General features: G+C 41.6%; 1 protein-coding gene across 1 annotated transcript in view; it reads left to right on the top strand.

Moving 5' to 3' along the window:
• CACNA1D (calcium voltage-gated channel subunit alpha1 D) overlaps positions 1 to 15,849 on the top strand; it is a 423,598-nt gene that overhangs the window by 298,559 nt on the left and 109,190 nt on the right. The window contains exons 23-29 of the mRNA XM_025197108.1: positions 875 to 962; positions 1,509 to 1,616; positions 1,795 to 1,847; positions 2,167 to 2,313; positions 3,430 to 3,631; positions 4,809 to 4,967; positions 12,178 to 12,288. Coding sequence (XP_025052893.1) covers positions 875 to 962; positions 1,509 to 1,616; positions 1,795 to 1,847; positions 2,167 to 2,313; positions 3,430 to 3,631; positions 4,809 to 4,967; positions 12,178 to 12,288 — 868 coding nt within the window. The remainder of the gene's footprint in view (positions 1 to 874; positions 963 to 1,508; positions 1,617 to 1,794; positions 1,848 to 2,166; positions 2,314 to 3,429; positions 3,632 to 4,808; positions 4,968 to 12,177; positions 12,289 to 15,849) is intronic.

The following is a 15,849-nucleotide window of genomic DNA, read 5'->3' as shown; positions in this document are numbered from 1 at the left end:
TCTTTCCCATTTTTTATTCAACTACTATATCTGCTCTTGGCTGGTCATGATAGTATCACATTACATAATTTAAAAGATCATGTGGTACCACCCCATGTGAAACTACAAACCCTGTTACTTGACACTGGCTAAAATGTTTCATTCTACTTCCCTACGACAAACAAAATAATAGTTATGTGAAATGTTGAGCATCTCTTGTGTAGTGCTGAGCACCTGAGCCACTGGACTGAAAATGAGGGAACTCACTATTTCATAGGAGTCCCTTAATGAATCACAGGATAGAGTACTTAGCTTGTCAAAGGACAGTACTGAATAATACTTTAGCTACTATCTTTTCCCAAGGACCAAACTTAATCTGCTTCACATTGTAAGACCAGCTCATGTACTAATGATTCCCACATTGCTTCTGAAACCAAATTACATTCTTGATATTTATGGGATTAAATCAGCATTCTCTGGGGGTGCATCTACTTGAGACACTAAATGAGCAATAAACTAGTTCTACTGTGCATTAGCACAACAGTAAAAGCTGTGCTAATGCACAGCAGAATTAGTCTACTGTGCATTAGCATCACTCAAAAGATGTTCACTGTACTGCTGCTCGGTAGTGCCCGATTACTGAGAATTGAGTTAGTACCTGTTATTACAGGTACTATACTTAATGCACAGTAACTACAGTGCATTAATGCACATGTAGACATGCCCTAGTAGTAATAAAGCAGCTGAGTATTTCAAAATTCTAAGTTAAAGAATGCTAAGATTTTTTCCATGTGCAGGGAAACTGCAGGAGCAACGGTAATTTTAGTAAATTAGATAACAGAAAAATAATAAACCGAAAAAGTAAGCGACTAATGTTTTTTTCTTTTCTGCCTAGGTCAAGTGCAATCTCAGTTGTGAAGATACTGAGAGTTTTAAGAGTCTTGAGACCCCTAAGGGCAATAAACAGAGCAAAGGGACTGAAGGTTTTTATATTTTTTTTTATATGTTCTGTTTCAGTTGGCCTCATTCTGCAGTCCTACTGCAGGCAAAGCCCCTACTGAAGTCAAAGGGGAATTTGCCTGGAGAAGAACACAGAGCCGGACCCTTAATCAGTTCTGGGTTCTTAGACATTCTAGGCTCAATTCTGTCATGTTTTGTAGCCATTTAAATCTGGAACAACATCAGCTTCACTAAGACTAGATTTAGGCCCATACTGCTTGCAAATGTATCTTTGCCATTTATTCATTTTAATTGTACACTGCATACATGGCTGCCTGTCACTTTAAGATATGAAGTAACCTACATCCAACATACTGCAGGTAAATTCAGAAATCATTCTAATTTATGGTAAGAACATTAAAGCAGTACCAGAAACATTCAGTCTGTTTTATGACTGGTTAATTTTAGGAGTGAAATTATCTAAATATATGGAAATACATTGTTATAATACTTTGTACACTTTCATAACACTCAGTAATAAAATTCAGTTGTATTAACATTCTTTTCCCCTGCCCCCCTTTTCTTCACAGCACGTTGTTCAATGTGTCTTTGTTGCTATTAGAACTATTGGCAATATCATGATTGTTACAACCCTGCTGCAGTTCATGTTCGCCTGTATTGGTGTACAGCTATTCAAGGTAAATAAACACATTCTTCCAAAACATATCCTGCACCAGGGAGTGCATTGACAAAACCAAACTGACTTCAGTGGGGTTCTGCATTGGAAATGACTTGGTTCCCTGCCAGGCCAGTCGTAAGGTCTTAAAGTTAACTTTTATGTTCTATAGGTTACCTACATTTTTGTTTTATATGTAGGAAAAATTCTATCGGTGTAGTGATGAAGCAAAGCAGAATCCAGAGGAGTGCCGGTGAGAACTCTTTTTCTATTATGAATTTGACACATCACATTTTACTGCTGCTACTCCTCATTATAATAATTTTGATTGTAATTCATTCATACCCAGAAGCCTCTGAGCATTATAACTAACACAGGTAGGCAGATCATAGGCCATTTAGGTTTTTTTAAGTCTGAATCAACATCCTAAAATCCAACTGTGATTTTGGTGTTATAAGCAAACTAGCATCCATTAACTGATAACAAAGATCAGATATTTCAAGAAAAGAACTGCATCATTCTGAGAATAATTTAATGCTTTCCATATCACAATTTCTATTTTTTTTCCACAGGGGAATATACATTGTTTATAAAGATGGAGATGTTGATAATCCAGTGGTTAGAGAAAGGGTTTGGCAAAATAGTGATTTCAACTTTGACAATGTGCTGTCTGCCATGATGGCCCTTTTCACTGTTTCTACCTTTGAAGGCTGGCCAGCGTAAGTGAACCATGAATGTTTCTATAACACCGCTGAAATTACTTTGTCAGGGCTGCTTTGTATCCTGGCACTGTCCGGATAGTACACAAGCATCTGTGCTCTGGGACCCTGGAGATTCTCAACCTGATCCTGGAAATTGCTGAGTTTTCTTTACTTCCAGCTGTGCCAAGGGGAATTGTGGCACTCAGCACCTTGCAGGATCAGTTTTCCTCTGAGGCACAAGGCCTCATTCCCACTAAAGAAAGGGAGATCAAGGCAAGGCTGCTGACATTTTGATAAATCTTAATTTAAAAATATAGTACTGGTTGTAACACTTCCCTTTCCAACTCCATCTTTTACTTTGTCAGTGGCTACAGTAAGCTTCTGTATTTCTTCACCTATTTGCTTATGAAGCTAAGTTTGCCATTTACAATTCAGAGCAGCAAAAATTATCACGGGAGGGACTTTAATTGTAAAGTGTGTTTGGGGTAATCTTTGGACAGTGTATTCCAGCCATTTTGCCATCAGCAATTTACTGGCTTTTTAGCCTTTTAGGGACGTGTGGGCGCTTCCTGCTCAAGAACAGGCTTCCAGTTCTAATTTTTAATTTTCTGACTTTACTTTGCTAAGCACAACTCAGTGACTGTGAGTCCATCTGCAATACACATGAAATCAGGTTGGTTTTCAGAACTGCTAAATAACTGAGCTTTCTTTTATTGGCAAAGACAATTTTGCTTTAAAATTATTGGCACAAGATTGGATATCAATCAAGTTTGGATCCTTAGAGCACTAAATGACTGATGGTTTGTGTATTGACTTCTGTTTTTCACATATTTTTGTTTCCGTTGAAATCAGTGAAATCTTAAATTGGTTAATACCTGCTCTTTCAGCCTTTACTCTAACAGTCACTTTAACTACAATAGAAATAATCCTCTGAGATGTTTTACTCCTTTTAAATGTTGTTATATGTTATAAGGTTATTATGTAAAGCTTTTGTCCGTTTGGTGAAATTTTGGTAGATGGCTTCAAGTAAGGTAGACCAGATTTTCAATAACTATCCAATGGCTAAGTGAAATTACAATCTGCAGGCTTAGCATTATAACAACAGTTAACATATTTTGCTTTTTTGTTTTCCAGATTACTGTACAAAGCCATAGACTCAAATGGAGAGAATGTAGGCCCAGTATATAACTACAGAGTGGAGATTTCCATCTTCTTTATCATATATATCATCATCATTGCTTTCTTTATGATGAACATATTTGTCGGTTTTGTCATTGTTACCTTCCAAGAACAGGGAGAACAAGAATACAAGAACTGTGAGCTGGATAAAAATCAGGTTAAAATATATGAATTTTTTTTTTTTTGCTTATAAAGTTATCTACTTTTGTTTATGCCATACACAAAACCAGCATTCTCCTGTGGGTCAGAAGAGGGCACTAGACACAAAAATTACACAGTACAAAGACTGAATTCTCTAAAAGTCAAAGTCAAAATTATTCTGTAGCCCTTTTCTGGGAAAGCCAAACATTTTGGTCTTTTCCCTAGGATACGTAATAGTTTATTGCACACCAAGGAAAAGAGAACAGTTACAGACTGGGCTTGATGCCAGAAATGGAGATATGAAAAGTATTTTACACACACATAGAGTATCCTGGAATAGACCCCACACCAAGGAATTTGCTTAGATTACTTTGCCATTGTTTCCTATTCGTTAGTGGATATATGCTGTGATTTACACATTCAGAAAAAATGAATCTATCCTCTCTTATGTGCTTAAATTCTCTGATTGTAGGACTCAATAGTATTTTCTGAAATGGGTATGTTGAGATTCTTCAGATGGTTACAATCTAATCATTTTGAAGCCCAGTCTGCATGAAGAATTCAGAACCCAGTGGACCTGGGCTGGTACAAACCCCTTATTTTGGATACAGTTTACACCTCTGAAGTATGATTTTATTGGTGCAGTTAGTCCAGCTTTCAAAACTGTAACAATACGATTCGCTTTGCACCAGTACATATCATATTATCCCTATGGGTTTGCACTGTTCTAGCTACACCGATGACCAAAGACCCAAAACAGACAATATCTGCGTTATCAATCAATAAATCAAGTCTATTAGTTGAGATAAGTTAGGGTGAGTTTAATAGGCTTTATCAGGATCAGTGCTCTTTGGTTATCCCTCTGATGATGCAAGACACCATATATGAGCTAAATATCTTAGAATTTTCCTTACCATTATCTTACTGCTTTTTCTTATGCAACTTATCAGTATATATTATTAATATACTGCTGTAAAAATCAGATGGGAGCTACTAAACTTGATTACTGTGTTTAATAATAAACATTCCTAGTGAAACATGGCACTTAGAGTAAGTTATATTCCTACTGATTGGTGTAGGTGTAATAAAGGGATTTATAATACCAGCAGTCAGACATGAAATGCTAGGTATTCTCATTTAAAAGCCTCCACTGAAACTTTCACAACAGTTTTTTTACATTTCTGCTTTTACAGCGCCAGTGTGTAGAATATGCCTTGAAGGCACGTCCACTGCGTAGATACATTCCAAAAAATCCTTATCAGTACAAGTTCTGGTATGTGGTGAACTCCACTGGGTTTGAATACATCATGTTTGTCCTCATCATGCTGAACACACTTTGCTTGGCCATGCAGGTAAGAATGAAGCAAGTTGCCAATTTACTGCATGAAGCCTTTGATTTGGCTCCTGGGGAAAGAAGAGGGGATTGGTGCTAATATGACTTCAGAGAATTTTGTCAAGCTGACTTCTTTTGCCAAGTGACAAATTAAAAATAATTCACTAAATAATAAAGCTTCTTTCTATTGTGCATCCTGGAATGTGTTTTCATTCCACTAAAACTGTAAGACCATTCCTTGCATATACTCATAAAAGTCTGGCTAGCAGGGGAGAGTGGCAGACCTGAGAGAAGTAGCATAAAATGTACTCTGGCTTCTCTTCTCCATTTTCCCTCAAACACATTGATGCCTGTCTACAGACCCCTTGTGCAGCAACACTGAGGTAAGGCCTTCCCAGTAATTACACAGAAACTGAATCCCTTCACTTTGGTGCTGCCAACTCCATGCAGGAAGGTGGGGAGAGGGGAAAAAAGGTCTTCCTGCCATCTCCCTTAGTGCTCTTGCACAAAGACTGCACAGTTATTTATATATTTATGTGTGCACTTGCACACCTGTATACTTGAAAACCGGGCCCTGCTGCCATTGTTTTCAGGGAAAGTTAAAGTGAAAATGACAATTAGGCTTTCTAACTCCCCACAGCAAAATCTTTAAATAGCTCTGCCACAGACACACAGAACTATGACATGATTGGAATAACAGAGACTTGGTGGGAGCTTGCATGACTGGAGCACTGTAATGGATGGGTACAAGCTGTTCAAGAAGGACAGGTGGGGAGAAGAGGAGGAGGAGTTGTACTTTATGTAAAAGAGCCACATGATTGTTCAGACCTCCAGTATGAAGCTGGAGATAGGCCTGTAGAAAGTCTCTGGGTTAAGGTCAGAGGGGAGAGCAACAAGGGTGATGTCATGGTGGGGGTCTGCTATACACCAGCAGACCAGGAGGACGTCGTGAATAAGGCTTTCTTCAAACAGCTAGCAGAAGTTTCCTGGTTTCCTAGCAGAAGAATCAGAGGCCCTGGTTCTCATGGGGGACTTCAATCACCCTGACATCTGTTGGGAGGTCAATACAGTAGTGCACAGGCAATCCAAGAAGTTTTTGGAGAGTGTTGGCAACAACTTCCTGGTATAAGTGACAGAGTAGCCAACTAGGGTCCATGCTCTTCTTGATCTCCTGCTCACAAACAGGGAAGAATTGGTGAGGAATGTAGTAGTGGATGGCAACTTGGGCAGTAGTGACCATACAATCATTGAGTTCAGGATCCTGAGGAAAAGAAGGCTGGAGAGCAGCAGAGTAAGGACCCTGGACTTCAGAAAAGCAGACTTCGACTCGCCCAGGGAACTCATGGGCAGGATCCCCTGGGAAGCCAGTCTGAGGAGAAAAGGAGTCCAGGGGAGCTGGCTGTACTTTAAAGAAGCCTTACCGAGAGTACAGGAACAAACCATCCCTATGTGCAGGAAGACTAACAAGTATACTAGAAGACCAGCTTGTCTTAGCATGGAACTCTTCAGTAAAGTAAATGAGAAAAAGGAAGCTTATATGAAGTGGAAACTTGAACAAATAACTAGGCAAGAATATTAGAGTATTACTCAGGGATGCAGGGACGAAGTCAGGAAGGCCAAAGCACAATTGGAGTTGCAGCTAGCAAGGGATGTGAAGGGTAAGAAGAAGGGTTTCTATAAGTATGTCAGTAGCAAGGGGAGGATCAGGAAAAGTGTGGATCCATTACTGAATGGGGGAGGCAGCCTTGTGATAGAGGATGCAGATAAGGCTGAAGTGCTCAATGCCTTTTTTGCCTCAGTCTTCGCAGGCAAGGTCAGCTCCCAGACTCTTGTAGTGGGCAGTACATTTTGGGGAGGAGGGGAGCAGCTCTCAGTGCTGAAAGAACAGGTTAGGGACTACTTAGAAAAGCTGGATGTGTACAGTCCATGGCACCGTATGGGATGCACCTGAGCATGCTGAGGGAGTTGGCTGATGTAATTCCAGAGCCATTGGCCATCATCTGTGAAAACTCATGGCAATCAGGAGAGATCCCAGATGATTGGAAAAGGGCAAACATAGTGGTCATATTTAAGAAAGGGAAAAAGGAGGATCTGGGGATCTACAGACCAGTCAGCCTCACCTCAGTCCCTGGAAAAATCATGGAGCAGATCCTCAAGGAAACCATTTCCAAGCACTTGGAGGAGAAAAAGGTGATTAGGAACAGTCAGCATAGATTCACGAGGGGTAAGTCATGCCTCACCAACCTGATTGCTTTATATGACGAGGTGACTGGCTCTGTGGATGCAGGGAAACCAGTGGATGTGGCATAACTTGATCTTAGCAGTCTCCCACAGTAGTGTTTCCCAACCAGTCTGCCGTGGCACAAAAGTGTGCCATCAGAAATGAACAGGTGGGCTGCGGAATTTTGCCATGGCAATGAGCTACAGTAGGTATGAGGATGAGAAATGCCTTAACAGGTGTGCCACAGAAAATTTTTATTAATGTAAGTGTGCCTTGGGCTGCAAAATGTTGGGAAACACTGTCGCACAGCATTCTCAGAAACATGCTAAGGAAGTATGGGCTAGATGAATGAACTGTAAGGTGAATAGAAAACTGGCTGGAGCATCAGGCTTAGAGAGTAGTAATCAGTGGTCCAATGTCTAGTTGGCAGCCGGTATCAAGTGGAATGCCCCAGGGGTTGGTTGTGAGGTCAGTTTTGTTCAACGTCTTCATCAGTGACCTGGAGGATGGCATAGAGCGCACCCTCAGCAAGTTTGCAGATGACACCAAGCTGTGGGAAGTAGTAGATATACTGGAGGATAGGGCTAGGATTCAAAGTGACCTAGACAAATTGGAAGACTGGGCCCAAAGAAATCTCATGAGGTTCAACAAGGACAAGTGAAAAATCCTGCACTTAGGACAGAACAATACCATGCACCAGGACAGGCTGAGGACTGACTGGCTGGGTAGCAGCTCTGCAGAAAAGGGCCTGGTGGTACAGTAGACAATAAGCTCAATATGAGCCAGCAGTATGCCCTTGTTGCCAAGAGGGCTAATGGCATACTGGGCTGCATTAGTAGGTGTGCTGCCAGTAGGTCAAGGGAAGTGATTCTTCCCCTCTATTCAGCACTGGTGAGGCCACATCTGGAGTATTGTGTTCAGTTTTGGGCCCCCCAGTACAGAAAGGATGTGGACAAATTGGAGAGGGTCCAGCAGAGGGCAACAAAAATGGGAGGGGACTGGGAGACATGACTTATGAGAAAAGACTGAGGGAACTGGGCTTATTTAGTCTAGAGAAGAGAAGACTGGGAGGGGATTTAATAGCAGCCTTCACTACCTGAAGGGTGGTTCCAAAGAGAATGGATCTAAACTGTTCTCAGTGGTGGCAGATGACAGAACAAGGAGCAAGGCTCTCAAGTTGCAGCAAGGGAAGTTTAGGTTAGATATTAGGAAGTTTTCTCATTAGGAGGGTAGTAAAACACTAAAACAGGTTACCCAGAGAGGTGGTAGGAGCTTCATCCTTGCATGTTTTCAAAACCTGGCTAGACAAAGGTTTGGCTGGGATGATCTAGTTGGGAATGGTCCTACTTTGAACAGGAGGTTGGACTTTCTATGATTCTATATTGTTCTGAGTTATACTATAGCCAGGGTGAGACAGAGAACATAGGATTGCCTTAAACATACAGGGCATGTATTTTTTTTGGTGTTACAAGTGGTTTTCACAATTGTATTATTTATACAAACTTCCTTCCTCTACCTGTGAGAGTGAAAGATGTTAAGTAACTCTTAAATGAACAGCGGATAGGAGAGGAGGTGTAGTTACAAGCTAAAGCACAAGATTGGGAGGAGAGTCTGGAGAACTAATTTCTGTTTCACAGGCTTAACTTTTGACAAGTCAGGCCAATGCTGTACTGAAGCCCCTCCCTTGTGAAATGGGCACGATAACACTTTATCTTACAGAGTATTGTGAGAATTCTCTTACAATTAATACATCAGGAATAACAACAATAATAATTTTTAATTATATAGTCTAATTAATTGGTGCTAGTCATAGTTCCAAATAATGATAGTTACTGTCAATTACATTTTTATCAGTTAATATTTTAAAACACTCAGTGGACTGTCTGAATCCCAAATATAGGTGTCCATCTGAAAATCTAGTCCTCTCTGTGGTAATTTGTGTCCAAACTGAGCCCCACGTATGGTCATTTCTACCTTCAATACACTTTAATTTATTTAATATTTGGTCATTCCCAAAATCATTCATCCACAATACAATTTAGAAAGAACATAGGAAACTATTTATAAATGCTTGTTCTAGCTAGCTATATGCTTTTTTGAGTGTCTGTTTTCCTGCCAAATGCATGCAGGCATTACTTCAACTCCTCTTTGTTCTTAAAGCTGTTCTGTATTGATTTCATATGTATTCTGTGCCATCATTTTTATTCTTATTTCAGCTTCTGCCATTCTCTTTTTGCTGTTTTAGCAATAAAGACTTTTGGTAATACAAGGACTGGTCTGGGAAGTGCAGACATTCTTAGTGCACTAATAAAAGTATTTTTATTTCAGACTCTTTGAGCTTATGTATGGAAACTGCTAATCCTCAGGGCAAGGGAAGAGCTGTAGACAGTGATCAATATGTTGATTTCAAATGAAATAGGGGAAAAGAAAATATTGTGTGTGGAATCTCACTTGAAAGTGTTTTGGAGTCTGAAATGGCAGAGGAAGGCATGCCACTCTGATCATCAATAAGAAAATGATGCTATCTTGATACATTTACTGTGCATTTATATTCACTTAATCTTTCACTGCGTCTCCTGTACTTCACATCAAGAAATTTGGTCAGTCTGTATTGGTCCTGTGCTTTCTAATGTATCATACAGTCCCTCTTTTACATAACTATCAAGAAAAGCTGTTACTAGAACACATTTTCTTTCCATGTTTATTTTGACTCAATCCTTCCCTTTGCTTTTTCCTGCATTTTACTATTCTCTAAGCAGTTGTCTGTCTCTCTACTTCCTTTCCCAACTCTTTCTCTCTCCTTCACCAACACAATAGATTTTTAAAATGGAAAGAATTGTTAAAGTCCAGTTAATGAGTGTGCACAAGCTTTTACTCTTGCAAGAGAGTTTCTATTGCAAGTGAGATTGTCTGGGTTGACACCTAGGCTAGGGACAGACATTACACACAAACTGGTTTAAGTGATCAGAAACTGATTTAAACCTGTAACAGAACAGAAGCTCAGTGCACATAAACCAGTTTCAAAATGGCTGAAACTGGTTTGAGGTAAACCTGGTTGAATGTAATATCAGACTTAACTGATTTGGGTCAAACCAGTTTATGCAGTGTCTGTCCCAGTCCCCTTCCTGGTTTAAGTTAAATCAGAGTCCCCCAGCATCCCGGCATGCTTTCTGGGCAGGATGGGGCTCTCTGCTCCAGAGGGCTGGGCTGGTCCCTCCCCTCTGCTCCCTGGCCACGGCTCTGGCAGAGACTTGCAGGCACACAGTGTCTGCCTGGCTTCCTCCTGCTCTCCGCTTTCCCCCTCACCAGTCCCTGCTTAAGCAGGGATTCCCCCCTCCCCTCTGCCTTACACAGACACCTCTCAGCATTAGCTAGCATACTACATGCTGGTTACGATCCGTGCTGTGGGAGATAGGACAAAGGCAGGCAAGACAGTGCTGTTTGGGTCTTTTGGGAGCTAATCAACAGGTAGCTGGTAATGTCCCTCTATTCCTTCTTTGGAACAAGTTGTTTAAGAAGAGCTTGAACTAATGAGAGATACTTTTTTTTTGGTGCTGATGGGCTAATACATTTTCCCTGCTCTGTAACTAAATGCTGTGTAAATCCCTGCTGGCTCCCTCGCTGACCAGCGAGGAGGGAGATCCCCCCCTAATCAGAGCATCCTGCCAGGGCCTGGACACCCCCCGCCCCCCAGCTCAGCACTACGGAAGGGAAGGGAGGGCTACTCTAGCGCCGCCCCCGCCCCCCGGCTTCCAGGATGAGCCTCTGCAGGCATGTGCCTGCATTTTTTTCAGTCCAGAGGGGATGTCTGTGCACTTACAAACTGATTCAGCCTAGGCGGGCTAGATTAACCTGCAAAGATTGAATGAATTGAGGCTCAGGCTTTTTGAATGTCTGTCCCTAGCCCTAGAAGACCTTTCTTGTGGAAGAGGCATGTTTCCCTCCCCTCCCAGGAAAAATTGACTTAACGCTTGTATGCTCATGGGTTGCCAGCAAACATGGGAAAAAAGAAACAGTGCTTTACGAGAAGAGGAATTGTGTCAGTTTGACCTGGGTTGCCCAGCATCTATATAGCTTGTATACTTCAACAGGGCTTTTTGGAGCTTTTATCTAATAGCTGATTCAAGCGACCTGGGTCAAATTGACACAGTTCTTTTTCTGGTCATGTGCCATGCTCAGCACAGGGGCATGCCAAGCTGAAAGTACAGCATTGTTTTATTTTTATTTTCCATGTTTGCAAGCACCCATAGTTTCTACCAGGAGAGCAGCAGTTCTCCCAGACAAACCAAAATGCCTGTACATGGCTTACATGTGATTATGCATGTTCTTTGCTTTTTGAGTTTCAATCAGTAAACTCATATAAGTTGTCTAAATCCTTTAGGATGGGGATGGCCAACCTGCAGCACAGGTGCCACAAGTAGCACAGACAGCCTCTGTGTGTACAGTGCAGTGAATCAGGGCGGGGAAAGGCAGCACAGCAGCAGATAGGACAGAAAGCAAAGCAGTATGTCAGGCAGGGGAAAGGGAGTGGCAGTTTCAGAGAGTGCAGGGCTAATTTGTGACATGCCTGCCCAGAGGGTTGGCTCCCCACTGCTTTAGAATGCCTTCCCTTCTAGTCTTAATACAATCTATCAGCTGTTCTAAATAGATATATTAGTGGTATGTCACACAGTTGTATCAGGCATGCTAAATGGCTGTTGCTTATCTAGCTTTGTCCTGTCCACTCTTATTGTTACTGATCATTTGAAAGACCAGTTTTCTTTCTGAATCTGTCTCTCAGGGACTGTTCAAGGTATGCAGTGATAAGCATTTACATTTGAGATTAACTCAGTTGTAAACAAAAGCCATCCAATCCTTTTTGTATTAGTAGTACATTCTTCCACTGAAGAATTCTTAGCAGAGCTATTAATTGGACATACCTTTTGCTGGACTTTATAACTGACAACTGTTGATCTTTATCAGCCTGTTTTCACATAATATTCTTTCGTACTTTAATTTTTATTCACAGCACTACGAACAGTCAAAGCTTTTTAATGATGCAATGGATATTTTGAATATGGTTTTCACGGGAGTATTCACCGTTGAAATGGTTTTGAAAGTCATTGCATTCAAACCCAAGGTAAATGTTTATACATAATTAGATTATCACTGGGATTATAAGTATATCTTGAATTTCCCACTTGCTGTATATTATTAAAATGAGAAAACCTACGTATTTCTCATGATAAGCTATCTGTAAAATCATCATAGAAATGTTAATCAGATTATACATATGTATATGTACAGGAAATCAGATATAGAGATCAGTGAAAAAATACTACCAGGTAACTGATGAGACACGGAATATTTTTGAGGTCATGAAAAGGCCCCTTTCTAAATCAGATGTATCATTTCCTGTTACAAGCATTACCAAATATAACGTTCAGAGGTACTATACTGACAAGTTTAAACAATTGAAATATAACAATGTGCTATTTTGTATTTTCTTTTATAAACTGTAGCTATAGGCCTGATCCTACAAACCTGCACGGGATTAACATTTCACATTCAAGTAGTCCATTTGGTTTTAATAGGGTTACTCACATGCAGAAGGGTTTGTAGGCTGAGCACATAATAGGTGTTTGAGATTGCTTACCTTAAAGGGACACTGTCAAGGCCAGATTTTCAAAAGAGATTGAATTCCCAATCTTGTAAGGAGACATGTGCAGCTATGGCCCTTATTCAGAAAAAGGGGTCACCAGGGACCCTCATTTATGTCAGCCGGAACCACATAAACTCAGACAGCAGGAACCACATAAACTCAGATGCCCACCTGCAAACATCTCCAGAGAAGTTTGGGACATAATTTGGGTACTTCAGTTTCTGGGCATCCTCGTCAAGACAATTTTCAGGGGTGTTGAACATTTAGAGTTGTGAATCCTTAGCATCTCTGAATCTCAGGGCCCAGCGGTTCAAGCTAAATACCCAAAATACAATGCCCCCAAAGTTATATCTCCTGGCCATGCCAGCCCATGTACTAAAAAAAATCCTGTGACACTAACAATAAATTATTAAAATGGAAAAAACAGTAAAAATCAAATGTAATTGTTATCACCTATCTAATCATTCACTTATCACATTATATCAGTGATAGTGAAGAGTAGCCAGACAGAAAAGCCAAGTTTTGCTGCCATTTACAATGAAGTCTGATTTACTTGAGGGATTACACTGGCAAAAATTAGCAGGTTTACTGACTAAACAGAAAGGGAAACAGGGCAGTCTCACTTTCCTGACCTCATCTGTGTCTGGTAGGTTTCCTCTTTCTAATTCCTTCTGAAAACACCTTTAAAAAGGCTTAATGTCAAGGTAATGAAGCTGTCAGCATCATAATCTGTTCATGGATTAAGCCCCTAGATTTGCTTGTGTAACTGACATAAAACTCCAGCTTGTACTGACAAACCTGAACTAGTTTTAAACTCAGTACTGCCAGCAGAGCAGCCCGTGGCAGCCCAGAACCCAGCTTACTCTGCTTGCCTTTGCATTTACTTCTTGGGTGAATTTTGGAGCCCAGATTGAGGTCTGTGCTGTCAGAGCTACACTGCTGGCAGTTACCCAGCTTGTTCCTTGAAAGCCGGCTTGGGTTTTTCTATACAAACTTCATTCACTTCAGTGACTGCTACATGGACATACTGTCTGAACTGCCAGTGCAACACATAGGTCAGATACAGACATTACACTTTTACTGGTATAAGTGATCAGAAACCAGTCTATATTCCTAACTGAACAGAAGTTTGGCACACAAAACTGGTCTATACTTGTAACAGAAGTTTGGCACACATGGACTGGTTTAAAAATGTCAGAACCTGGTCTAAAATTTGCCCTCCCCATCAAAGGGCAAAATATGTGTTGTATTTGCTACTGATCTAAACTACACTGCTTACAGAAAACCACATAACTTAGCTTGATTCCACCTTGGGCTTTTTTAATGTCTGTACGTAGCCATAGTGGGCATATTCATGTGTTGTCATGCAAAGGCCTACAGGGTTCAGCTTTCTGTTTCATTCAATGTCTGCATAATTAATTTAGTTGTTTTATTTTTATGTCACTACTTGAGCGCATCTACATGTGCCATTAAGGGGCAGCAATAAACTGTGGAGTTTATTGCTCTGCAGTTTATTTCTCCCAGGAAGCTCCCAGGTATGCATCTGTACACGTGCCCAGAGCACAACACATTGAGCTAGGTCACAGCAGGCTTAATGTGCTGTGAAGGGGCTGGCTGGGGCACAAGTGTACTTCATTTTTGGGCTAGCCAGAAGGCAGCTCTGGCACTGAAGCACCCTCATACCCCAGCCACCCAATCAGCATCTACACATGCGCTGCTGTTCATGAGAAAACTCTGCAGTGGGGTATTTATGTGTCTTACCCTGCAGCAGAGTTTATTCATTTTGTGCGCCCTAATAGGGTGCATGTGTAGATGGTGAGAAGTTTACTGTGCAGTTAATCAGGCAGCTCCACAGTAAACATCTTGTGTAGATGCACCCATTTAAATGCAAAGCCCTTCACAGCACCAAAATTAATACTACACAGAGGAGTTAATGAAGATGTATAAGATGCAATACTTTATTATGCTGATTCTATCTTTGCACTGGTCTCTGTTCTGCTTTGATAATAGAGTCTCAGATGGTTTTACTGGCCTAAGTGCCTTTTACCACCAGTGCTTGACATAATGACTGTGAATCTTGACATTGTCTCCAGTGTCTGAGTGATCTCCAGACTGGAATTACTGTTACGGGCTTTCTATAAAGCTGCTTCTGAACACAGGTCATGAGTTGTAGCTAGTGCAAAATAGGGTTGCCTAATGATGGAAATACATTACAGTACTTCAATATTCAATAGACTTTAAAGCCTTCCTGTTCACTAAAAAATATTATTTGAAGAGTTTATATATAGGATCCTAGACAGGCTGAATCCTAACTCTCTGATATTATCTCTCCTCCCAGATGGGTCACTTGTGTCGGTACATTTTAAGTTTAGATATCAGGTCTTAGAAGAAGGACTTTTCAGTGAAGAGTCCTCAGAATTAGAGGTGCACTAATACATTGGTTCATATCAGCACTGATAAAAGCAAAATTTATGTTATTGGCAATTGGCTTTTTTTGGCTGATGGTGCTGATAATGTCGCATGCGTGTGCACAGCCAGGCAGCTTGGAGAGCAGCATCCGGCTGGTAAGTCTGTGAGGAGAAAAGGGGCAGGGGTGAGGCAAAGGAATGGGGGGGGCAGATTGAGGCCCCTATGGTGAGGGAGGGAGTGGGGGTGGGGGTGAGGCTGGGGAAGGGGCAGGCACTGCCCAGGTGCATGATGGACCTGCTAGTGGCCAATCCGGGGCATGGGGAGGGGGGGGCCGCTATCCTACCACTGGTGCACCCCGGGGGAGGCACAGAGGGGCACGTGCCCCCTGGATCGGTGCAGGTGAGGGCAGGCTGCTGCTGTGGGCTGGGGTCAGGGGCAGTGCCAGGCTCTTCTCTGTGGGTAGCTAGGCTGCAGCTGTGTGCAGGCCGGTTGGTAGCATTGCTGGAAGGATGGGTTCAGGGGGGAGAGCTATGGCGAATTTTGGGGAGGCCACAGCTCACTCTGTGCCCCCCCCATCACCACCACCACCCACCTCGCATGCAAGCCTGGCCCAGCGCCCTGCTGAGAAGA

Source organism: Alligator sinensis, unplaced genomic scaffold (assembly GCF_000455745.1).
Source record: "Alligator sinensis unplaced genomic scaffold, ASM45574v1 scaffold391_1, whole genome shotgun sequence".
Taxonomy (NCBI): Eukaryota; Metazoa; Chordata; order Crocodylia; family Alligatoridae; genus Alligator; species Alligator sinensis.
The sequence above is the reverse complement of the archived record's forward strand: the minus strand, read 5'-3'. Positions and strand labels throughout refer to the sequence as shown.